This window comes from Diabrotica undecimpunctata, chromosome 5, assembly GCF_040954645.1.
Source record: "Diabrotica undecimpunctata isolate CICGRU chromosome 5, icDiaUnde3, whole genome shotgun sequence".
NCBI classification, from domain to species: domain Eukaryota; kingdom Metazoa; phylum Arthropoda; class Insecta; order Coleoptera; family Chrysomelidae; genus Diabrotica; species Diabrotica undecimpunctata.
In genome coordinates this window covers 129,368,975-129,396,467 of record NC_092807.1, presented here as the reverse complement: position 1 = coordinate 129,396,467, position 27,493 = coordinate 129,368,975, and the positions used below count along the sequence as shown (strand labels likewise).

Below are 27,493 nucleotides of genomic sequence, written 5' to 3'. Positions count from 1 at the left end.
TTAACCTTCTCCTAGCAACAACTAAATTATCTGAAATTAAAGGATGCTCATTCAACTAAGGTAACATATCCTCATACTTACCTTCGCTTTCACATCGGACAGTCTCATAGAAAAATATTTAATTTGGTTTAATTTGGTTACTGAATTTTCCCAGATGTTACTGCAATGATCTTTAATCAGATGTTTCATGTCACAATAAGGATATTTTGTCATTTTTGTAGTATCTTCTAAGTTGATACGGCTTGTAGTTGCTAGTTGATCTGCTTTATCATTTCCCCAGATTCCAGTATGCGATGGTACCCAAATGAAAGCTATGTCCTTTCCCATGGAATGAAGTGTTTCTAATTCATTTTTTATTGCTTGTATAATGGGATTTGTTGTATAAATTTGCTTTAATTTCAATAACGCATTAAATGAATCTGTAATGATGACGCACTTCATATTGTTACTCGTTTTGAAAAAAGTTAAGGCTTTTAATATGGTTGTGGTTTCACCTGTGAGTATACTACAATTTGTAGGTAAGTGTATGCTGTATGAGTTTTCTTCATCAGAATAGTAAGCAGCAGCATGTCCATCTTGGGTTTTAGAGGCGTCGGTAAAGATTTGTAAGTAGTTGGGGTAATTTTATATGATTTCTGCAAAAAGATGTTTAATTATCGAGGAGTTTGTATATGATTTGGGATACTTTCTTAGTGTTAGGTCAATGGTAAGTAGGCCGGTTGTCCATGGAGGAGAGATTGCATTTGTATATAGCAATAGACTAAGTTGATTCATGTTAAAATGTGTGACTTTTATTCTTTCTATTAGAGGAATACAGTTTGTTGCCTTTTTAAAAGAGAGGATGCCAGGGTGGAAAATTTGAGAGAAAAGAGGATGTTGTTTTTGAATTGAAATTTTGGCAATATAGTTTAGTGATAATTGTTGTCGCCTTATGTTTAGAGGTGGCTCTTTAGCTAAAACTTGTAAACTACTAGTGGGACTAGTTCTAAATGTACCAAGTGCTAATCTCAAAGCTGCACATTGAATACCGTTAAGCTTTTTTAAGGTAGTTTTGCTTGCAGAGTTATAACAAATGCAACCAAAATCTAGTTTACTCCTAATGAGTGATTTATATAAGTTTATTAATATTTTAGTATCTGCGCCCCAAACTTTATTAGACATAATTTTGAGTATATTTAAGCTAGATTGGCAGGAATGTTGTAGATTATTAATATGCAAGTTCCAATTTAAGGTTCTGGTAAAAGTTAAACCTAGAAAATTAACTTCTTCTGATTATTTTAATGCTAAATTATTTAAAGTTAGGTAAGTTGAATACCGAGATCTGTTTTTATTAAAAATTATGTAGTGTGTTTTTTCTGTAGAGAAGTTAAACCCAGTTTTTAACGTCCAATTTTCAATCAGAGTTAAAAAATTTTGTAAAATTTTAGTTGCCGATTTTATATTGTTTGATTTAGTATAAACGACGATGTCGTCAGCATAAAGACTGGCTTTAATTGGTGCTCTAATTTCATGAATAACACTAATAATAGCTATTAAGAATAATGTTGGACTTATGATGGAACCTTGAGGGATTCCATTATCTAATGTTCTTGTTGAGCTTTTAAGGCCATTTATTCTAATTTCTATTGATCGATTATTTAAAAGATTGTTTACACATGCTAGTATGTTACCTTGAATCGCGTTATCGCTTAGATTTTTCAAAATGCAGTGTCTCCAAGTTCTCTCAAAAGCTTGGCTTATGTCAAAAAAAATAGCAATCAGTTTTTGGTTGTTTGCAAAAGCTTCATTAATTGAGGTTTGTAAAGCAACATGGTTAATATTAACCTTGTTTAAATTAGAAAATGTTTGTTGTAAAATTTCCAATCAAAAATCCGGATAATAAAAGATAGCTTGGATAGTTTAATCAATTGTACATAAAATAAAATTTAAAATACATATTAATAAATTACATTAACAACGTTTACATTTCTACTTATTGTCCCTTTTATCTTTCTTCTTTTTAGTTCGTTCCTGTCTTATTGATGACAATTCAGAATCGGAGAATTCGGCGTTAGATTTGCTTGAACTCATAAATTTACTACTGCCTAACGGTGTTGAAGTTCTTTGTCTATCCCGACTAGCATTTGCAGTCTTTAGAATTCCAGATAACTCAGAACTTTCAGCTAGGAAGCTTCCTAACGTGCCATCCGTTATCATGGTACTTGAGGAAACTTTTTTAAGGTGTTTGTATAGGAACTCCCGCAAGCTAATTTCACTGCCACTCGCAGTCGTGTAGATGTCTTTACGTTTTTTTCTAGTTAATTCCAAAGAACTAGAACTTGACGTTAGCGCTAGAGCTTCTTGTGTTTTATGTAAGGTTGGTATTGCCCATTCCATGCCAATACTTCTTAACATATTTTCTGTCAATTCTAAATCATCAGTCGAAGATGATGATGACGTTTTTTTGTCCATAGAACGTGACCGATCGTCGCAAGAATCTCTACTCCTGTGCATATCTTTACTTTTACTAGAAGAGTTTAATAAGCTCATAAATTCTCCAACGGATTTATTGCTGTCATCTTTAGGAGTCGTATTGCTAGTTTTATCACTCGAGGATTTACTAATAACTACTTTCTGTTTAGGAGAAGAAGGCGATATTATTTTTTCATCTGGAACTCTGGCGTTAGGTGTTGACGCTGGCGAATTATATTCCTGAAGTTCAGGTATCACAATTAGTTGTGGAAAATTTAATGATTCCCTGGAGCTCTCAGGACTGGGTACTTTGGTTGAGATTTGGCTGTCAGCTTCAACAATAGTAGATAGCTCATGCGGTACCAAATTAACATTCCCATTTAACTTTTTAATAGATGTTAAGCCTTTTGAAGGTGGTGGACGTTTATGACTTGATTGGCTACTACTACCTCCGTGAGGTTCAAATTTTGGAAGCATCGGTATATCTGACAGAATGGGAACGGATAATGGCTGATGCGGCTCGTTGGCAGAAATAATTTGTCGTGCGCCATCAGGTCGATTTTGAAGCCGACGTATTCGATCAAGAAGTTCTTGGTTTAAAGAATCTTGATTTGAAGAATCCTGTCCTTCTTGAGACACTAAAAAATAAAGAAAATACAGATTTTATATAGATTGTTCATTAGTTATAAAAATTAGCTGTTTAAAGTTAATGGTTATCAAAATTGTTCAATATAATAGTACTTAATAGTTTTAGTAACCTTTTACTTAATATTTAGGGTAAAGCTACTATTTTAATGGTTTATAGACTACGGTCGGGAATTGTTTGTTACTGATGTTGCACTGAAACTGTGGCAGACTTTATTAAAGTGTAGTCTTTTCAAGGAGTGGAACATATATGTTGTTAACTGGCTTGGTCACGTGGCTTTGATTCCGAAAACGGTTTTCTCCTTGGCTAACTGTAGGACACGGGAGGCAGTACGAGTTGTTGATGTTTGGTTGAGATGCTTCTTCTGGGACGGTCAGGTGGTCCATTAACATTTATTTTCAAGACCAGTTCTTCAGAATTATTTGGAACTATAGTTTCGTCAGCGCGTGGAGGGTAGTTGTGGCTACGACTTCACTTAGGACAGTATTACTGTGCAATAAGAATGGTGGTTACAGAAATCCGATTTCCCCCTGTACTTTATATTAGTGTATTATTAGGGACTAATAAGCTGCATTTTCGAGAACACAAAAGTAGTCCTCAGTGAGTTAGTACTCAACAGTTAGCAAGTGTGTAGGAGTTTTTCTACTTGTAGGTCCAAATTTACCTCTTAACGCTAAGTCTAGCTCTGGATTTGTAATATGAGTTACCAGTTGACATTTTTTGAATTGGGCTCACAAGTAAGTCACTAATGATCGAACGTAAAGTCTTTCATCTACATATAGAGATCTAATTCAATAATATTCAATTATGGCCTGAGTTTTAGTGGGACTGAGTAAAATTCTCCATTTTGAGCATCAACTTATAACCAAATTGATTTGGTATTGATTTGACTGCATACTGATCGGTCTCTTCCCAAGCCAAGGAGTGCCAAATCGTCTGCATACAATAGTGTTCTAAAGGATGGATGATCAGCGATTGGAAGTCACTCGTATAGACTGCTTAGAGAATAACGACTAACATGAAACTATCCGAAACTCCTGCTTCTGGAGTGAATCTGTCTTCGGTAATTTTCACGCGGATGGTTTCGCTATTAAGGTAGGAATGCATTAACTGTATGTTTGAATCGTCCAATTTGAGTTAACCTCTTAATCAGACCTGCATAGCACACCTGACCAAAAGCATTTTGGGTATTTGGAATGTGCCTATTATGAAGATATATTTGCCGTTAAAGGCTTGTCCAAGTCTGAATCCAAATTGAAACTAATGAATTATGTTGTGGTCCATAAAAACTCCAAGAACCTTTCAATCAGGAATCTCTCGTAGATTTTGCCTAAAGTATTCAAGAGTGAAATGGGTCAAGAATTTCTTTCCCTTTTTTGAAAATCATGATTACGTTTGATATTTTTCCCAGAAGTAGAAAAACAGCAAAGCTTGAGGGCAGTATCAACTCCACTAAGTCTGTAATTAATGGAAATATAATCAGTGGAGGTTTTTTCAAATATATGTGGATTCTATTGGGACGAGGAATGTATTTCCCCGATGTAGACAGCTCGCTGATAGTATTTTCATCAGTACGGGCAGTAATCAGAGAATCAAACTCTTCTGCACGACAAATATGGAATTGTTGAGCATATATCGGAGAAGCTTAAGATATTGGGCGAACGGATTGAGATCTGGAGTTTATTTTGTAAATGCTTCGACCTTTTCCCGGTTTATCTAATCCAACTTGATTGTACACTAGATGAGCTTGAAGCTTTGTTATTTGTCTGTTTAGAACTTTACATTTGTCCCAGAATGTATTGCCGTATCTGTAGCCGAGAGCGGAGGAAAAACGAATCCATTAATTTCGTTTAACTGTGTTGACCTCCAGTTTACACTGGCAAACAGACAATTATATTCTGTTCTGAATGAGAGGTTCTCTGAATCAGTTATATTCTCCAAGTAGGCAGCGTTTTTGGCAGATCAGTGCAAAATTCGTTCCGGAAGAGTCTGAGAAGAAATATCATACTTGGAGATTGGAATTTCGACTACTGTACTCGAAATTTGATCTATTTGGTAACATCCTAGAGTATCTGCGATATTCCTAGCATTCGTGCGCTCCTCATAATCCCTCGGTTGGTCCGAATGAGTATTGGAATTTTCGGTTTCTCTAGGGATATTTTGTTTTTTATATTCTTAAGATTCATATTGTGTTAAAAAGTAGATCCTCTTCTAAAGTTGTCAGGTAGCTGCAGTACAGCTTCAAATATTTCTCCGGATTTGTCATTAAGAAAAGAGAGCATAAATTTCTCGGCCTCTCGGAAAGGCTTTCCTTATTTCCTATTTTTTCTAGCTGCCTCTCCGTGTTTGTTACATGCTTTAAGTTTGAGCTTTATTTTAGCTATAAGAAAAATATCGTCCCTGGATATAATCTAAGAGTTTGTACCGATGATATCCAGCAAATATTAGTTAAGATGTATGTAATCTGATTGATAGCGAACTATGTATATTTTAGCGATATGGTAGAAGGCAAAAAAACACAAAATTTTCATTCAAATTTCAATATATTTCTGTATTACTCTATTGATGTGAAATACGAATCCTGAATGTTAATATGACGAACAAGTTGGAAACAAGATCGAGAACAATATCGTCAAATAGTCATGGCAGCTACCCATACCTAATTTAGACACGGTACTCAAGGAAGAAGAAGGCAACAGGGTGAATGGTAGATAAGGTTATGTTTTATCTGAAGTTTCAAAAATAACGACAGTTTTTTTTTAATCTTGGTGAGACCAGAATGGCTACACGGTAAAATCTTGGGTCACACTGCAGGAGAAACAGACATAATTGCCATTCTGCGTTTTAAAATTTGCATTAAATATGTAATAGATGAATGAATGCATTATAGACTTCATCTAGAAACGACTTCTAGGGAAGAAAAAAGATTAAAATGTATACATAACATTAAAACAGTCCTATAAAGGTTATCAATTATTATCCCAGAATTGTCAATATATGTATTATATCTAATCAATTTATAACTTAATATACGTACCAGAGCTTGATGGCTTTCCTGGGATAGTTACGACCTCAGTTTCTTTATCTCTGGGTGCATCTGTTGTATGTATAATGGGCCTGTGTAGCTGTTTCATCTGTCCCATAAACTCATAATTTATTTCTGTTAATTTTCTAAATAGTTCTTCTTCGTCCAAACTTGAACTGGAGCTTTTACTTTCTTTCGAATCTGCTTTATATTCAGGTAGATCCATGTAGGCTGTCGAAAAATCTTTCGCGCATATATCAGAACATTTTGGAACCTGCAACATTTTTCTTTTATCTTGTTTTAGTTGCTCTATCCTGACAGCTAACGCTTCTATTCTTTTGGTACAAGTATCAGTGACCTCAGCATACTGCTCTAATATTTTTTGTTTCGATGTTTTACAAGGCACGTTTTCAGAAATTGCACTGTTTGATGGTTCTTTTTGGGAACTAATACCGCTAGCGCTGGTGTTGAAGGGTACTGAACTATAATCGGGTGAATCAGCACGTCCATCTATAACATTCTCCGCTCTTGTTTTTAACGATTCCAGAAGTAATCCTTTGGGATTATTACTTTCTATTTCTATTATACTTTGAGTTGGTGTTTCAACATTACTACTGGATACACTCAAATTTTCTATACTGCCTCGGTTCATATTTAGTAACTTTTTAACATAATGGAACACTCTTGGATCTCCTAATTCTTGTGAAGAGAAAGCAGCTGATAGTTCACTTTGTTGTGGTTTTCTAAAATAATCTACGTGCTTATCGCCGGTTTTCCGTCTTTGAAAATCTGGAGGACTTAGATAAGAAGTACTAGTGGTCGATATGGAATTTTTGCTAAGCTGATCTCTCCAGGTTTTGGATTTTTCCAGCATACTGTTTGTTTTTGTGTCAAAGAATTTAGATTTTTGTTTCTTAGGTCGATCACGAGGATCTGATATTTGAACTCCAACATCTACGTAGTTTTCTTTAGATAATTTGACTGGTTTTTCTGTTTCATTTACAACTATTTCCGGTTTATCATTAACCTGCAGTTTTACCAGTATGTGACACTTATCATCACAAGATTTTTTGTTTTCTTTATCACAGTCACAAGGAATATGAAGTTTGGTGCAAGTTACTAATGGTGGAATGTCATGAAGTGATGGTGGTGGCGCTGTTAAAACTGGTGGTGATGGTACTGCTTTCGGAATTTCTTCATATGTGGATGACTTTGGAGTTGTCTGAGTGCTTGTATTTTGTCGGATAATGACTTTGGTTTTAACCTTTGCTTTCTTTCTGGGAGACTTGCTTGTAACTAAAAATCATATGTGATATTTTTTAATATATCGTAATTAATTTAGTTAAAAGTATGTATATGAATTGTACGGCTAGCAATAAATATAAAAAAGCCTCAATTACTTGTAAAAACCAGATAAAATAGACAATATACAACACTCTATAGATGATATAGAACACGTAAACAGATTCGCATACTTAAAAATGGACCTGGTCGCAACTACTAAAGAAGAACTTAATATAAACAGAAGGTTTATGAATAAAGCGTATTTCGCAATGGGGCACATACTCAAATTAGAATTAGAAATATGCTTTATTGTCACTGAAAATTATACATTTTTATGGACAAAGCTTACAAAGCGATGTTGCCGATTTTAGCGCTTTATGGAGTGTGCAATATCTAATCCAAAACTTATCATACTGTATGTGCCACTAATAAACACTAGGTTCGCCATAAAAGATTTTTTTATAAGAGGGTTTTTTTCTAAGTAAAAATCTGCATAGTTAAATTTGAAAGACCTATCTATACTTTGTCTCAAAGTGACTAGTCTGTACATGGTAAAATATGCAATGCTAACCTTACGGGAATTTCGCCAAGACGTTGCCAGTTTTATGCAGTGAGCGATGGCGTTCTCTACTGTCTATCTTTCAAAATAAACGGAATAAACCAGGAGTTCTCAAGAAGTCCTCACGTACAATTTTATGTAATTTACAAATATCGTTTGCTAATAATTTTACATAATACTATACATTATTTGTTTCTAATAGTTACTAAAGTCAAATACTTTCTTCTAAGTTATTCAGTAATTAAGAAGCAATTAGAGTAATTCTTGTACAGAATATGTTTAAAAGCTTGATACATCCAGGGCCTTAATTAGTCTTTATTTGTTCTTCGGAGCGCGTAAACATATTCAAGTTACGATTATTTGTACTATCTTGGATGTACTGTTACTGTTTTGTTATTGTTATTATTTGTTGGTGGCTGTTGTTGTGATTTGCTATTGGCAATTATTGATATTTTCTGTTGTTGGCTATTGTTATATTTGACGCCGAATTGTTACCGCAAAATGGAGGAAATTGTTCAATGGAAACGTGGAAAAGCTCTGAAACTTTCAGAGAAGCAGATACTAATGAATATTATTAATTATCATCTTAATCAGGATAACAACGATTCTGTATCAAGTGTAATAAGAAAAGTGTCAGAAACGAGTGGTGTTTGCAAAAAGACTCTGTTTCGCATACGACACGAATATTCATCACCTGCTGGATTACAATCTCCAAAGTGCAGGCCTAAGAAGCGAAAAGTTGGTAATTCTCGTGACAACAAGTACGATGAAGGTGTCAGGGACCAAATTCGTAGAATAGTTCATCAATTTTATCGTGACAACAAAACCACCAACAATAAACACCATATTAGCTGTTGTAAATGTCGAAGAAACTTTGTCCAACTTTTCACAGGCCACGCTACCATCGCTTGCTGAGTGATATGGATTTTGTGTTTATAAAACGTGACAGAAATTCAATTTTGATTGAAAAACCAGAAATCATCTCGTGGCGTCATCGTTATTTACGCGCAATTCGTAAATACCGTGCAGAAGGATACAACCTAGTGTATTTGAATGAATCATGGGTAAATATCGGGCACAGTGTGAAAAAAGATTGAGTTGATAAAACAATTACATTTCATCGCGATGCTTTTGTTCGTGGTCTGACAACAGGATTAAAAGCTCCAACAGCTCGTGGTGCACGGTTCGTTTTATTGCACGCAGGATCTACCAGTGGATTTGTTGATGGAGCAGAGTTCACGTTTTTGGCAAAGAACAATACTCAGGACTACCACGACAAAATGGATGGACCGACCTTCGAAGATTGGTTCGAAAATAACTTAATGCTAAATTTGCCAAAAAAACTATTGTGGTAATGGACAATTCCTCCTATCACAGCAGAAAGTCAGAACAAATTCCCAACAGTTCAACACTAAAAAAAGATATTCAAGAATGGCTTCTGTCAAAGGATCTGTTTTTTGAAGAAGACTACCTAAAATGCGAGTTACTTGATGTAGTCACGGCCGTCAAAGCAAAATATGACAGGTGCATAATAGAAGATATTGCCAAAAAGCACAATGTGAAGATTCTGAGGCTCCCACCCTATCACTGTGAACTCAATCACATCGAAATGGTTTGGAGTGAAGTGAAACGGTATATAGCCAGACGCAACGCGAGTTTTAAAGAAGCTGAAATGCGAAATTTAATTACAGCAGCGTACCAGGTCATTACGCCAGAGAAATGGAAAAACTACTTAAACCACGTAATAGCAACAGAAAAAAAATATGGGAAATTGACAATTTGTTGGATGATATGGAACCAATTATTATAAATATAAATAACGGAGATAGTGATGACAGTGACGATAATAATGATGATGATGATAGTGTAGCAGAAATTAAATGTGACAGCGATTGACAGAAAAAGGAACTAAATATAATGGTGTACAATTACGATTACTTACAGACGAAATTAAATACAATGACTTCTTTTATTTTCAACGTATTTATTAGTTTTATTTTCGGATATTTCTACGTTTTGTTACAGCCAACATATACAGTGCGGTTTTTAAAAGTCCTTTCCCCCTTAACGTTTGAACGGAACAATACATAAATAAAATGTTTCTTTATATTTTAGTTTTATTTTATTCGATTTTATTTAAATCTATAAACAAATGGTTTGTATCGCTAGCACATACTGTAGAATTAAAAACAAACTGCTTTTGTGACATAAATAAACTGCATTTCGTAATTTCTATTTTATTTTAATTTAACCCAAGTATCTTGTAGCAAATATTATTATGTTTGAGAACCACTGACAAAAGGAAGCCAGGCAGGGTCGTTAGTGGGCATTAGTACTTAAGCTACCCTCAACACAAAAGATGGATTAGGCTAAGTAGTAAGAAGTGACGCTTATTTTAATACAAGTTTGCAAAGAAGTATGGCATCGATGTTGTGCATTTACCCTGTACAGACTAGTCACTTTGAGACAATCTATAGTCAAACATAATTCCACCAATCATAAAAAAAATAAATTTTAGTGAGGATAAATTTATTGTAAAAATAATTTAATAATTTTTTTATGTTAAAATAATAAAGTTTGGTGTATTATTTAACCCCTTAACGTACGTGCCCATCTCAGAAACGGGCGCACTGGTAATTTTGTACGCGCTCGTCTGGGACACGGGCGCCGGTTATTTTACCCATAAAATTTTTCAAGCCCTCGCGCGAAGCGGATATTTGTATAAAGAGACATATTTAAGTTTATGTAAGCATATATCTAAATTATTTTTCTATTATAAAATAGATGACTCAGTCAGTATTGAGTTACTTTAAAATATATTTATTATCTCATAACTTGCAATTTGCAATAGTCACCATTGATAACCGATATTATTGTCGAACTTTTGTTTTTATACAAGCCTTCTGTCTTGCCGGTGTAAAGTCGTGTGAAGTCGATATGTATTGTTTTTGCGTTTGAACTAATTTGTGCTTTATTTTCATCATATTATTATACTGTTTGGCAAGTAAATTTTGCATATAATAATCGGTAGGTTAGACTAATGTGTATATTTTTTGTTTTACTAAATTTCATTATAATTCATCTAAAATACCATATTGTGTGTGTGTCAATATTTTGGATTATTTGTATTTTTCATATCAATCATACTACTATTTACCTATTCACAGTGTTTCCTCTTCACAAGTTTTTTAAATTTCAACGGATTTGCATATAAAAAGAGTGCGCCACTGTTATCTATAGTAATTTAGTAAGATCATTGGCATTATATATATATATATATATATATATATATATATATATATATATATATATATATATATATATATATATATATATGTGTATATTATTAGTGTATGTATGAAAACAAAAATAAATATTTCGCCTAACCCCCAAGAAAAGTAAAAGTTCTACACCACTGAAAATATTTTTTTTATTCAATTATAACCAAAACAAAACATTTTCGCTAAAAAAAAATTCGATCATTTTTTGACCATAACTTCAAAATTAATGTGTACGTTAAGGGGTTAATACACAATATTAACTAAACACACCTTACATAAAATATGTGGTTAAATTACTACTTATTTTCAAGCAATTTCTGAAAAATCTATACACTATTTATATTTTTATATTATTTAAACTCAAAATCGTTCAACGTTTATACTTTTTATAGCAAAGTCTATTATTAAGAAATTATGCACTTGTGGATTTTTGCGAAGATCTACCAGAAAATCAAGACTGGAAAAATACCCAGCGACCAACTACGACAATATATGAGATGCCCAACACTAACTATTAAAGACATTGAATGCAAATGAAGATGTCATTTAGTGTGGCCATGTCCAAAGAAATGATACACGATTTCCTAAGTAAATAATAAAATGGGTACCAGTTGAAAGAAGGATAATAAGAATACCAAAACATACATGGTTAGTATGCTTTCAAATAGAAATGCCGAAAGTAATCTTCAGGCTGGAGATTGGAACGAAAGGCGAAAATGGAAACTAGGAACCGGAATGAGTAAGACGCTATGAAAACCGGAAGAAAAAAAAATGAACTTACCAATCTTACTTTCCAATCTAGTCATTTCACTGCCAGAACTATCGACACTACTATCAATTGAAACATCTAGCTTCTTTTCCTTTCTAGGTCGTTTCCTCGGAGTTTTTTTCTTATCGTCGTTACCATTATCTAAAGATCTCAAATCGTTTATTAAATCAGCTACACTATCATCTTGTGGTAATGCAGAGATTTCTCTTAACAATTCTTCCTTCTGCATCTTTAACTGCTTTAACAACTGCTTCAATTTAGTTCTTCTATCGTGCGGGTCTTGCTGTGTGAACGATTTGAGAATGTCTCTAGCCTCTTGTGCGGAAAACAATTGCGGTCCCTCATGTGTATTCAAATTTGCTACATTTATAGAGTCAACTGACTCAGCAAGGGAACTTTCCCGTCTTTCCTCAGTTTGATGTTTTTTTGGAAGTGTAACAATTGCAGGTTTAAGACCCGGAAATAATTTATTATAAGCATTCTCCAAACTATTTTGTTTTGCTTGTTCTCTTTCTTTTAGTCGCTCATCTGACATATGATATTCGGGTTTATCATTATAAATTTCATTTATCCTTTCCTTTTTCTGTAACAGTGGTAATACCTTAACCATTTCTTCGTATTCTCTTTGGAGCTTTTCTTTTTCTAAAGCTTGCTTGCCTCTGATATGTGCTTCTCTGTGCCTTCTTCTCTGTGTTTCTTGCCAATGTTCCTCCATATCTGGATCGGGTATAACTTCTAAACTTTCCACAGGAATCTTTTCGACAAATGAGGTGGAAGGAATGGATCGATCATATCCAAACCTATTAGGATGATCATACATTTGAACTAAATGTTGTTTACTACCACCAGGTTTTCCTAATTTGTTAAATTCTTCAGTAGTAAGTTGTGACGTTGATATGTTCTCATTTTCAAAATCTTCCAGAGTTCTTGAAGGCGCTTTGGCAGGAAACTTTTTTGAAGGAATTACCTTAGTTACGGATGTTTTTGATTTGACACATTTTGTAGGAGTTTTTGATGCAGCACTTGGCAGTTTATCCACGCCTCCGGTTTTTAATTTGATAAATGGTTTTGAAGGAATTTCATTAAGTTTACTTTTACTAGTCTCTGAATGCTTTCTACTATCATTTACTCCAAGAACAGTTTTATTTGATAAATTTTGAATATGTTGTTCAGGAAGTTCAGTTGTTGGTGGCGCTTTTGCCCTATCATCTTCTGATTCTTTACACCTTCCATGGAAAACGTCATCTTTATAAATCGAATGAACTTGATTGTGATCGATATTTCTATTTGCACAGTGGCAGATACAGTTTGTACAACACTTTCTATCTTGTAAAAAATCTCGTACCACGGTACCACTTGGTATTTCAGGAATTTGACTAATTCTAGGACTGGAACGTTCTTGAGCATGTGGTGCAAATTCTCTACCTCTTATTCTATCCGATATTCTAGTGTCAGCATAACTAAGTCCTTGGGAAATCTGAGGAGCATATTGTTTATTAATTAGAGACTCTTTCTGTGAAGCGAATTGAGATATGGAAGGGGGAGGCGCTGTAACAGAAGATGGTGGCGCAGTCACAAAAGAGGGAGATGCTCTTTGCGAATATTCATACTGATTTTTATCCGATGAAATAGTTGTAAACTGTGTATTGCCTAGACCAGGGGTAGCAACCGATGTTTTATTTAAATATGCAGATTTTGAGCTATCTAAATAAGGTTGCTGTTTACGAATACGAGATACTGCATGGACATCTCTTGTTGAATTGTTAGTAGCTAAAGATGGATTTAGCAAATCTGAAATAAAAAAGTAAAGTCATTTAATTAATTAATATTTCAGATCTAAAATCATAAGTATGTATCATTGATCCTTTTTCATTCAATTAATAATTTCTATTTTAAGCTGGTATGTAGTAATGTTAAAATTTTTATACTTTTTAGGTACAGTTATCTTCACTATTTCAAAACAAATCCTCAACTTATGATTATGTACGTGAACTGTAAACTATTTTACTATTTTGGTAACTATAAATAACTTGTAATAACTGTAAAACGATTTTAATGATATCTAATTATAAAAATAGAAGTTTTGGGGAACCTGGCGTTGTAAAATATATTAAATTAGCACGCCTTCGATGGGTAGGACATGTAATTAGGCGAGATGAAGATGCAACGATCAGAAAAATTTTCGACCAAAGAGGACCAGTGGGAAGACGAGCCAGAGGAAGACCAAAACTTAGGTATCAAGATAACATAGAGGATGAACTAAAATCTATCGGAGTTAAAGCATGGAGAAGAGTTGCCAGAGACAGGGGCGAATGGAAGATTGTTCTGAAGGAGACTTTGGCTCATAACGAGCTGTAATACCACTGATGATGATAATTAAAATTTACAAATAAAGCAGTAAATTTTTCATAACTGTACTTAAATGAATCCATGACATAACTTACTTGGTAACCTGCCTAAAATTTGGTACTGTCTAATAATGCCAATTGTCTATGAGTTACGCCTTAGACAAGGAAAGAGAGTTATCTTTCCTTGTCTAGGGGTTATGCGGTAACCATGGAAATACGAATCTCGAGGTTTTATTTAGCAGAGCGGCACCTTCCAGTAAACATTTTGGCCTTGTTTAACTGTTAATCATGATTGTATAACGTCAGTGTCTTAACAATACAATTATACCATTTTTATCCTCGGCAACCTGACGTTATAATAATCGTGGTTAAAAGTTTTAGTGCCCAAAATGTCTCGAAATGTTTACTGGGGAATGATAATGGTTCTTACATAATACATTTATTAATAAGCTCTAGCATGTCACGTGGGGTTTATCAAAAATCAATTTGTTTTATTCACCTTTTGACAAATTTAATTTTTAAAGTCAAAACAATATTATATAATAGTCGATTAATTTTTGTCAGTATATTTAAATATTTCCGTAAGTGAAAAAATTATTGAAATTTACTTGAGTAATAATCACAAAGCCTCTTTAGTTGAGGTATCATGGTCATCAAATTATTATAAAAAAGTATTTGTTATTGATTAGAGAGCTTAGTTATCTAGCTACGCTACTTTACGGAATTGAAGGGTGGGCGTTAACAGCAGCAACTATAAAGAAGTTAGCGGCTCTAGAAATGTGGCTGTATCGACGCATACTGAGAATATCTTGGACAGACAGAGTGACCAACACAGAGGTATTAAGACGAATGGGTAAAGAGGTGGAATTGTTAACAACTGTTAAAAGGAGGAAAGCGTCATACCTGGGCCATGTGTTCCGTAATGATAAGTACAGTCTGCTACAGCTTATCATGGAAGGCAAGATTGAAGGTAGAAGAGGTTTGGGCAGAAAGAAGAAATCCTAGCTGAGAAACTTGACAGAATGGTTTCAAATACCAGAAGCTGCGAACATAATACATGCGGCACAAAACAGAGAAACCTATCGTTTGATGGTCGCCAACCTTCGGTAGAAGACGGCACATAAAGAAGAAGAGAGATTAGTAAAATTTTGTTTATATTACATTAGCTTTTTCTATTCTTGAAATTTTCTACACAAAAAAGAATGAAAAAAAATATTATGGTTTATTAAATTTTAATTTGAAAAATCAGTAAACGTTTGAAATTAATTAAAAATATGTATAGAAGGACAAATACACTTTTTAGTGTTTACATCTATTTTCAATACTTTTGAATTGTTAATAAATATTCAGTTAATCGATATTAGGAAACAAGACGTATACGCTATTTAAAATGTTTATAAAACTAAAAAAACAACACTCAAAATCAAAACAGCAACTTAACCACAAAGGTAAATAAACGACAACAGGATAAAAAATTATATCAAATGATACAATCCGAAAATTAGAATTTGTGAAACTTCAACCAACGCTTCAACTAATACAGTAGGCGCCAGTTATGAAGATCCAGCGCAAATCCTTATTTTCATACCGATTCGATCCGAGCGTTTTGTTTACATAATTATTCACGCTGTCAGTAACGCAGCGGTAACTAATCGGTGTGGTTAATGATACAAAAAGCTTAATCACGCCACTGTCCACCTCTTCGGATACAGTTGGTACACGCCACATGCGCGAGGTTGGATCTGATTAGGTGGCGTTTACAGTAACTAATATCATCTTACTTTGAAGGAGACTGCCGATTGAGAGCAAACTGTACCGATCATAAGTTCCAGTACTTGACATAGCTGGCAACAATGTCGCTGTTCAGAGAATAAAATTTCGGGAAAATTAAAATATTAGAATATGATTGTACGTGCTGCCATTTACTCAAACAATTGTTAAACGTTAGTTTATTTGAATGGCACTCATTTTAACTGCGGTGTGAACGTACTCCCTTAAAGAGTTGTCTTTAAATTACTTTGGTATACAGGGTGTTTCATTAATAATTGGAAATATTTTAACTATAGTTTCCTTGGCTCAATATATTGAGGATCAAACCAAGTCACTTAAATAAAATGTGATTCCTTACTGAGTTACAGCATGTTTTATATAAAAATTTAAAAATTATTGGTACCCGTTACTTTAAAACTGTTTGACGTATCCTTGTCATACTTCAAGGAAAGTGTAGGTACTGTACGTGTACACCCTACCATTACCAAATATCACAATTGTAGAAAGTGACTCATGTTTTAATTATTTTTTGTAGTCCAGTAAAATTGGACATTTACCCTAAAGAAAAAATATTTTGCTCAGACAGATAATTGCAAAATCTGTTTAATCTCTCAAAAATTGACAAAAACCTTCTTCTTCTGACTGTTCAAAGATCAGTTTCAAATTATTGAAATCAATTTCAATAATTTGACTGGTTTATTTTTAAACTGTTCAAATGTTTTGGCAAAGATTTGGGTTCTAAGAAAAATGTAACGTTGGTTGTCAGCATGTATGACTCAACTTGAAGTTATCTGCAATGTTGTAGTTAATATCTTTCTCTAACGGTAGATAATGTCAGCGATCAACAACATCATCGCAAATGACAGGGATGTAACTGGCAACAACATCATTGTTCGGGTAGAGATTTTATTGACTGTTATCTGTACGTGTGTTTCACAAGTGCACTGACAGGGGTTTCATAAAGCAAAGAACAGAATCGTTGTAGTATTATTAATAGTAAAGAAGCTTTTACGTTTAGTTTTTGTGAATTGTGAGTAATTTATTTTAATTCAATTTGGTGACAAATAATAAATATGACAGTAATATTGCGAACCGTATATCAAAAAGAAACCCCACAATTTAAAACCCGAAGAAAAAACTGATCGGAGGAAATGTGTTTGAAGGACTTGGAGCCAGAGAACAAAATATGAATGTAATAAATACAATTTAAGCCCAATAGTAATGTAGAACGACCTAAAATTTTAACAGGTGATCAGGAAGATGGTATTTTAGTGCGAGTTGCTAATAATCCTGAACTAAGAACTAGGCGTTTATCAGCAATGACTGGAGTAAGCCACTGTTCAGTTTTTCGAGTGCTGAAAAAAGAAAATCTACGGCCTTACCACTTTACATCCGTACATAATATATTACCTATACTAAAATGCACATTCAGATGGCAGCGTTACAGAGCTAGGCCCGTGCTTTCTATATGTCAGAACTAACTACGTGTTAGTTCTGTGTTCTAAGTGTTGTCAAAGATTTTAACCGTACGGTATGGGCTGGCCTCTATAAAATTTACAATTACAGACATTTGAAAATAATTAAGAAATAAGAAAATACAATTATAAATTCAAAATTATTCTTTAATAGATCTAGTCTGCAATTATAAATTCATGTAGATAAAATGTTGGGAGTCATTAAAAGGATATTTAGTTGATGTCTGACGTTTGTGTCGTGCTAATGTCAAAAACTGTTATAAAATTTAAAAAGGGTAATTTGTTAAATAGCGAATGCACAAAAAAAATGTTTTTAACTATTTGTTAAACAGTAACAATGATAAAAGTTTATCAGAAATAGTGGGGGAAGTTTCTGCTATGACTGGAGTCTCTGAACGAACGATTATCTGATATATAGAGGTAAAAGTAAAAATGGGCCACTCTTAATTCCCATAAAAAAAAAAAGAACCGGTTATTCGATTAGCTGTGAGAATAAATACGATGAAGTAACTCGCTCTGAATTAAGACAAGTAGTGCACGGTTTTTTTGTGGACAATATCTTCCAACTCTTGACGTGGTAGGTACTAAAAAAATTAACGAAATGGAGCATCTTCTGAATTTTGCTAAGAGAACAGTGAGAAGACTATTGCACGACATGGGTTTTATATACAGCAAGCAGGGTAGAAATTCAATAATAATAGAAAAACACGAAATAGTCGCTTGGAGGCGCCATTTTCTCGGAGAAATACAGAAAATGGGGAATCAAGGAGCCAATATCAAGGCTTTCGTTAATAAACCTATCACAAGTTTAAAACTCCGAGCAGAAAATGATCAAAATTTGTTTCAGTCCATGCGGGAAACGAAGGTGGATTCGTTAAAGGTGCTCACATAACTTTTCTTGCCAAAAAAACGTGCTGAAGATTACTATAAAGGTACGGACGGATATCTATTTGAGAAATGGTGTGAAGATATGTTAAAACAGAATCTCCCAAAAAAATACGAAGAATTTGATTGTAATGGGCAATGCATCTTATCACTCTAGGAAACTTAATTTTCCCATAGAGTATTGGGTGAAACATCAAATTAAGGAGTGCCTTTACCAAAACAATTATGGAAATTGAAACCTCAATAAACTTATTTTATTCTTCAATTGTGGGTTACTCCCAATAAAATAATATTTATTTTGAAGAATAATACTTAAAAAACAGAACTTCTAAAAACTGCTCATGCATTTAAAAATATTTATAACAAATACAAAATTGATTGACTTGTTGGAAAATACAGAAATCACAGTGACGAACAATGCTGTATAAATGTTCACATCTAAAGACTTCCGCCCTATCACTGTGAACTGAACCCAATATAAAGGGTGTGGAGAGAAGTGAAACAGTACGTGACTCCTAGGAATTAAAGTTTTAAACAATACGCCTTTAAAACATTGATTTATAAAGGTTATGGAAAGTACAGAACAGTGGACATTAGGAAAGTTACCTCAGACATGTTATAAAGGTGAAAAATATTTTTCGTAAAGTAGATAACATGCAAGATGACATTAAACCTATTACAATTTCATTAAACGATAACTAGAAAGATAAACTCGATTATGAAAATGAAAATAATTCAAAATTATATCTCAAGGGGTATTCTCTTAAACCGCTTTCATTAAATACTTATTCATAAATGTTCACTAAAGGTCACTATATACTTAAAATTATTAATGTAGTTCATATAATTTAATAGCTGTGTTTAACCATCAAATTATCTTTATAATGTGTAAACGCATTTTAGAAATTAAGACCAATTATTTCATTCAGGAATATTCTACTAAAAATTTTAACTTACCTAAACCTATTTTAGTCTACCCTGAGTTCGGCCCTGCTCGTTTTACAAAAGTAGCATAATTTACAATGCCAGTAGAATTGGCAATGCTGTTATCCTATATCCGTACACTGCCATCTGAATGTGATTTCCACTTTAGAAATTATCCTTTACGATTGAATTTTACTTAGTGGATGATAAATAAAAAAATCAATTCTTTTTACTGACGAGGCTATATTTACACGTAGAGGAGTATTTAACTGGAGAAACAGCCACAGTTAGGATATAAATCCCTTACTATTACGAGAATCACATTTTCAACATGAATTTAAGATTAACGTATAGAGCGGTATATTGGGAAATAGTTTGTTGGATTCATATGAATTACCAGCAAATTTAAATGGCAACTCGTATTTAGAGTTTCTACAAACTACACTTTTCGACGATCTAGAAGAATTCCCACTTAATCAAAGAAGAGATATGTGGTGCATTTAGGATGGAGCTCCACCTCATTGACTTTTAATAGTATAGAACTATCTAGCTCAGCAATTTCCTCATCGTTGGATTGGCACAGGTGGTGAACTTCCGTGGCCGCCTAGAACACCCGAATTTAATCCCTTAGATTTTTTTTCTGGGGGCATATGAAATAACTGGTATACTCACAAGAATTAAATAATCGACAAGCAGTATGACAAAAAATATAAAGTTCCACAAATTTTGTTACCAATCAGCCAAACATAGTTTTTAAAGTTAGAAGATCGTTTAACGAAAGAATTGATAAGCTTATTAAAGTAAATGGGCATTGTAACGTTATAAACGTCACATCTTTATTAATTTATATTTAAATAATTACTTTATTTTAATTTCTTTATTAACGTATTAATTCCTTAACCTTCAGTTTCTTTTTTACTATTTTTTCTTCAAAAAGTAGTTGGTGCCCTCTTTCTCTCTCTCTTCTGTCATTTCCTTTTATTTAAAAATAAAGTATTGCAGAATCGAAAAATTACGCTAAAATAGCAATTCCGCCAGTGGCTTAGAATTCGTGAAGGGTCAACCATTCTCTTTTTCCTGTCGTATGTCTCTTATAGTAGACAGAAAAGTTTATTTAAAATAACCTAACAGGGTGTACACTACCTACACTTTCTGTCACGTATGACAAGGATATTGTCATATGTGTAACTCAGTAAGCAGTCACATTTTATTTAAGTAATTTGGGTTAAATCTTAATATTTTGGGCCCAGTAATCTACAGTTAAAATATTTCCAATTATTAATGAAACACCCTGTATAACAATTCTTTTTCCGAAATTTATTTATCGTATATTTATATCCCCTGACTAATTCTTCCGATATGAAGTTAATGACTTTCTCCATGTCCATGATTCTTTTTAACGTCTTCCCTAATAAATCAAACGATGTCGCTAAATTTTGTAACAAGGTCACATGTTTGATCACGCAATTTTAACGTCGATTAAGAATACTGTCTACTAGACCTCCTCACAAATCCGTTATGAAATTCCCCTTACACCCATACCTAAGCAAGAAACATTCTTTGGAACTTTAAGCGTACTCAAACATCTTACGTATATATTTATCTTCATCGGTAAACATTCCCTGAAAGATGGAAGCCCTCGAAAACACTCCTTAAGTATCGCAATCAACTACATAAAGAGCATGAAGAAATTGTTTCGCTGTGTATCAATCTCATTGTAAAACGATACTTGTCCTAGGTGAGGATATAAATCTACAACTACCCTTCACGAGTTTATTAAAAAAATGGCAACAAATCGGAAAAGAAGCGTCCTCTTAATGGTCTGTATTAATCTGAAATAATTTCCCTTCTCATCATCCAACAAATTATCATGTTTTAAATCTTAAATAAAAAAGTTATTTAAAAAAAGAGTTTTATGTGTATTCCGTAAATTATAAGTATTTGGTATTAAGCTAATATTAAGAGCATTATTGATACATTAAAACCTTATTGATTCATTTATAAATCTATATTTATAAACAATTTATATATCCGTAAGATACTGCTAATACTCATATTTTTTTCTTTGTAAAAACACTTTTTTTCCCTTCACCGAAAAGTTTTCCAAGAACTAAGATGGATAAAAATCAATAACTTACCACTATAACCATTTTTCTTAGTAGTATCATCTATAGTTTCTGAAGTGGAACGATCGTCTGCACCACAGGAACAACTAGACGATGGTTCTTCGTCATTTTCGTTTATATCAGATAAAGAATTATGACTTCCTTGAGAATCTAAACTGGAATCAGGAATAACTATATTCAAGTCTTCACTTGTCTCATCATCTTTGTTTTTATTGGAAATTGTTTTATGGGAAGGTTTTCGTGTCGCAAAATTAGTTAACATGGCAGCTCGCGTGTTTTCTATTTCTCGTACTAATTTTTTACGATCTGTAATTGAATTTTTTTTATAGGCTGCTTCATGTTTCTGGGATTGTAATTTACAAGTTGCTTTGTGGCCTCTTTTAGCTGCCAATTCTTGATCAATAAACTTTTGTTCCTCTAGAAGATCTTCCTTATCGTCTATGTCTTGAGCTTCTTTATGACCTAGACCTATTTCTTTTAAAGCTTTCTTGTACTGTGTTTGCAATTCCAATAATTTTCTATTTTGAGAGTTCTTCAACTTTTGTTTACCTAAAATTTTAGGTATGTTAAATATGGTTATGTAACAACAAGTTTCCCTACATTAAAACCAGATGCAATCTTATTAATTTTACAATTTTTGATAGAATAATATTTAATAAGCCAAAACAGATTTTCTTAAAAAATAAACACAACTAAACAACATTAAAATATGCCAAAAATACTTTTTTCTTTCAGAACATTTCTTTAAAACAACAATTTTTTGATCATTCTTGGCTTCAGATACTGTATATGTTCATTCGCTGTCTTACTAATTAATTAAATTCTATAGTTTCATGGCGGTAAAATAAACCAGGATCATTTAAAGCGGTATTTCCTAAACTTTCTTAGTTGGGGCTCACTTTTGACAAGAAAATTAGTTGGGGACCTATTGTCTTATCATGTCAAGCTCATTCGCCATTTATTAACATTGCCAAATCAAGAGAAAGATCTAATACGCCATCTAAGACTTGATACAATTGTTTAATAGAGAAAAATGTATTTACTTTCACCATCTATGAGCCAGTTACACAATTTCTGTCTTCTAACGTTTGCCTTTTGTATTTAACCTAGAGAAAATGCTACATTAGTGTCTAGATTTTTCTGGAATTATAAATTCAAGTTTATATAAGCAGAAAAACGTGATTAAAGAACAAACATTATGTATATGTAGTCCTGCTGTAATAAAATGATGCATAAGTTATTTGTATTACATTTGTTTTGGATAGATTTTTAAAAAGATCGTTGGAACCTTCTACGACTGGAAATAATAATAATAAAATAAAAAATAGATTGTATAGTGATGAGTATATTAAATACGTCCCTACAGTTATTTTGAATAACAGAGTAATAAGACACAGTGCATTACTTGTGGTGAAGTTTTGTCAAAAGAAAGTATGCTCTTGAAACTACTTAGCATTTAAATAGCATACATTCAGACAAAAAGAGAAGTCTGTAGAATTCTTTGAAAAAAAGCTAATGTTCCTTTACAATCAATAAGCGATTTTTTCCTCATCAACCACTAAACATAAAATACCATAACTGGCATGCTATAGAGTTGCATATTGCATTGTAAAAACCAGTAAGCCACATACAATTGTTGAAGATTTATACCTGCAGCTGTTGAGATAGTGGAAATAAAAATAGGTGAAGAGGATGCAAGAATATACACCATACCCCTTTCTAATAATACCATTCACAGAAAAATAAGTGAACACTGAAATCACAGAATTTATTCTCCAATAGAAACCAATGCTAGGGTAAGGTGTTTGTTGGTAACTTTTATGTAAAGTACTGATAAATATCATATTGACTGGATGAAATGCACTGCTATATGTACTGATGTGCCACAGCCAGTGGCGGCTGGTGTGGTAAAATTTTGGGTAGGTAAAGCCAGCAAATTAGATAGCTATGTGTAATCAGTGATGGATCCAGTGGGAGGGGTCACGGGGTCATGACCCCCCTATAATTTTTTTTCTATCAATTTCAGTTCTTCTAGATAATGGCGATTCCAATAGTGAAACAACAATGTCCAAACACTCACTATCAACATTACTATTACTGCAACCTGGTAACGCGTCATAAAAACTCATTTTTATGTATCAGTTATAAAACAATATCACATATATAAGTTGCATAAGTTGATATAAAAATCACACAAATGTGATTTTTTTTCTTCGAATTTTACGAATTTTTTTAAATTTATTTGGGCAACCTTGCACTTGTTTGCAACTGTGTTGTTTGTTTAAAAATATGTTACATTTATAGATTATGTTACATATTTTTTTTATCATAATTTAAAAGAAAATTTATATTACAATTCGATAATTACGTTACAAGTGACAACGATGGTCATCGTAGGCCCGATCGTCTGGTGCCTAAACAGCAAGCATAAACACGACAATATAAATCGTTGTCCGGCAAGCTGCTTAACTTCAAACGCTTTTTGTACGGCGATCTTATGTGAGCTGGGTCGGCCAATTCTGATCGGGCCTATTAATGATATTTAAAATGCCTGAATACGATTCGATGCTTTCTGTGGTAATATAATAACTTAGTTGTTTTAACGGACGCTAATGTATTGAGTGATTTAGTACATTTAAAAGTTTTACATGCATTAATATAATTTTTAAATATATGTTTTTCAATTTTAAAGCTCTTAAAATTATTGGGTAGGCCCGGCCTATCCTGCCTACCCCCCAAAGCCGCCACTGGCCACAGCTATGACAGGACATTGATCAGGTCATACAGCTAAATTGCAAGAGTAATGCCAAATGCTAAATGGCGACACTGTTTTTTACATCAAAAAGCTCTTGCCTTAAAATCTTTACCTTTAGAAATGGATTGTGTTTTAAAAAGTGTTAAATTAATATTTTAAACTCCATCAACGGAAAAGCATTACAAACACGCATTTTCAGAAAAAATTGTGAAGACATGGGTTCTTTATGTGTAAATCATTCTTAAAAGACTGAAGTGAGATGACTTTCAACGGATAACACCTTGAAATGAGTAAAATAATCACAGCCACAGATAAAGTTAACAGATATAAAAAATGAATTATGGCAAATTCCAATTGGAAAAAAGAATTTTGATCCATTTCAGTATGTTCACGAACTTAAAAAAGAATTAGGCAAGTATAATAATAGGATCAATTTTGAGCAAGTTTTTATAGATATGCAAGCTACATTGGACTATATAAAACAGCAGCTTTCTGAATATTTCCCCAAAGAAATTCAAATCAGCCATGAAAAGTACAGATGAGCACTGAATCCTTCTTTGGGCAATTCTTTTTAACAATCTAATTATAATTCCAACAAAAATTAAAGGAAAATTTATTGATTATAAAAAAATAAAAATATCAAGTGAAACAATGTTAAAACTAGACTTTTTTTCTCAAAGCCTGGATCAGCTTTGGATCAGAATGAGAGAAGCTTTCAAATGTTTAGTTCTGTTTGCAACCTCTTAAGTATGCGAATTGAGTTTCTCATCAACGACTTATTAAAAAGAAAGTGAGAAATTGCTTAAAACTCAAAAATAAAAATATTCAATTAATTTAGTAATTATAGTGTGATTTTGTTACCTGCAACTGTTAACTTATACTATTTTTGTAGTAAACTAACACCAAAGAATATAGATATAGATAGGTTCATATTCTTTGCTAATACATTTTGTATATTGTTCAAGGAACTATACATTTTCGATGTCATAAATTTTGGGTCAATTATTGATTGATATAAATAATTAATATCCCCAATTTGAGGCCAACATGTGCTGTAGTCTTGAAGTGTGTAATAAAAAACCATATAAGCTGATATCAGTATCTTACTTAAGCAGCATTACTTTAGTAAATAATTTGTGATGTATGTGCCCTGGTAAAAAAATAGTAAAAGCTTACCGTCTTCTTCTATTTGCTTCATTTGCATCAACTTTTCTTTCTTAACTTTGTTTCTAACATTTTCTGCAATTTTCTTAGATTGGTCTCTAACTTGCTGTAGTCTAATGAGACGACGTCTGTCGAATTCTTTTTTAGATGGATCAAAATCTGCTGTTACCATTTTTCCTCTGCTTATCCTAATTGGATTTCCAGAAACATGAACATTTATGGACATAATAAGAATGAAACTAAAAACTAAATGTTACACACACACATTCCTGTTGAATTTTAAATATTGAACTACAATAAACTTTATATAATAAAATATAATAAGATCAACAAAAAATTATGATATAAAAAGTTTAAGGCACTATTTTGATTTGATTCAAACCGTTTTTGTTGTCATTGTCATTGTCAAAAGCAGTCAAGAACTATCGATTAAATCGAAATGTAGAGTATCGATAACTATTCGAGAAGGTCTAAATGGTCTAATAAATCTAGGGGTCGGTAGTGTATCGAAAGTTCAGAATAATTTTATGATAATAATATAAGAATTATAGGAAAAATAATTTGAAACTACAATTAAATTTATTATAAAAAAAATAATTTTTAAATATAATTAATTTCATTTAACATTAACACTAACAACAAAATCAAAATTTATTAAACAAGAGAAGGAATTAATATTGCTAACATCTAAGTTCGATACTATTCGCTTATATCGATTAATATAAGTATTCAACATAGTACCTAATGAATAATATCATAGAAATTAAAAGACAAGACAAGGATAAAAGCTCAACAGGTCCATAGTATATAAAAGGGGGTATATACTATGAACAGGACAAAAATAAAAATCCTTTGCTGGGCAGACAAATCAATCGTGATCTAACATAACGAAAATAATCTAGCAATTTTCGTATTCTTCTGTTAACTTTCGAATCATATTATCCATGTCTTACTCATCGTTTGTCATAATCAGTTGATCGTCTGCAAAGAAAAGATTTGTTATGTATAACCTACCTGTTGTACCTACTTGTTCCCAACTTCTATTCCCATCAATGTGCATTTGCTCCTCGAGTTTTTAATGCTTCCTGAATACAGACTTTTTATTAGAGTTGGTGATAAAGAACATCCTTTTCTCAAGCCTTTTGTGATAGAAAAGGCGTTCGAAGTATTGACGGTCCAAGTTTTATTATTTCAATGGGGATGTTTGCAGATCCTGTGGCTTTCCCGTTTTTCATTCATTTAAGGTTCGTCTTATCTGGTCCACACTCATTAGTTGTACATCGTTTTCGTCTATTAGATCTGTTCTGAAGTCTCTGTGATTTATCTCGCAATGTAATCTTGCTTCCCTCAATAGGGATTTTTATTTTGCAAAGTGGTCTTGCTTCCCTCAATAAGGATTTGTAATATTCTTTTCACTCTGACATATTTACGGGGGTTTAATCTCTCTGTTCCTTTGTGATCCTTGCTGAGGTTTCATTTGAACTTTCATGCTTCAGATAGATACTGGAGTTCCACCGATATATCTGTTAATTTCTTCTAATTTTTTGTCCAACCTTTCGTTTTTTCTTTTGGTCACAGATTTCTTAACTTTTCTATTCCAGTAAGTGTATGATCTTCAGTTTTCTCACTTTTGTGTTTTTAGTCAGATTCGATAAGTTTTATTCTTATTTATTGTTACAATTTAACATATTGTAGGAAATATTTGTACTATTCGCGTTGTTTATTTTAGTTAATATAGTTTTATTGTTCTATTATTTTTGTTTAATTCTTTGTTAGTTCTATTTAGTTAACTTCTACTTTATATTTTATTATTATGGACAGTCAAAGTTTTCCACTTGTTCATATCGTTGTTGCGCCAAACGTAGGCAACCAACTTAATATTTCTTGTAGCATTAGCTCGAGTTTCTTGAAAATATTTTTAATAAATGTTAAATATTTTCCAGTTAATTTATTATTTTTTTTAAAGTGATAATAATAATGCTGAATAAGCAATATTTCAAATGATATATAATCACAAAACGTACGAAATAT

The 27,493-nt window shown here is 32.8% G+C and overlaps 1 protein-coding gene across 1 annotated transcript; it reads right to left on the bottom strand.

Moving 5' to 3' along the window:
- Positions 1-1,878: 1,878 nt before the first annotated feature.
- ana1 (anastral spindle 1) lies at positions 1,879-25,846 on the bottom strand. The gene is made up of 5 exons (XM_072532713.1): positions 25,475-25,846; positions 21,556-22,092; positions 12,028-13,806; positions 6,135-7,418; positions 1,879-3,089 (listed from the first exon to the last, which is right to left on the bottom strand). Exons 1-5 carry the CDS (start codon positions 25,686-25,688, stop codon positions 1,969-1,971), a joined length of 4,935 nt encoding a protein of 1,644 aa, XP_072388814.1. The 5' UTR covers positions 25,689-25,846; the 3' UTR covers positions 1,879-1,968.
- Positions 25,847-27,493: the final 1,647 nt, after the last annotated feature.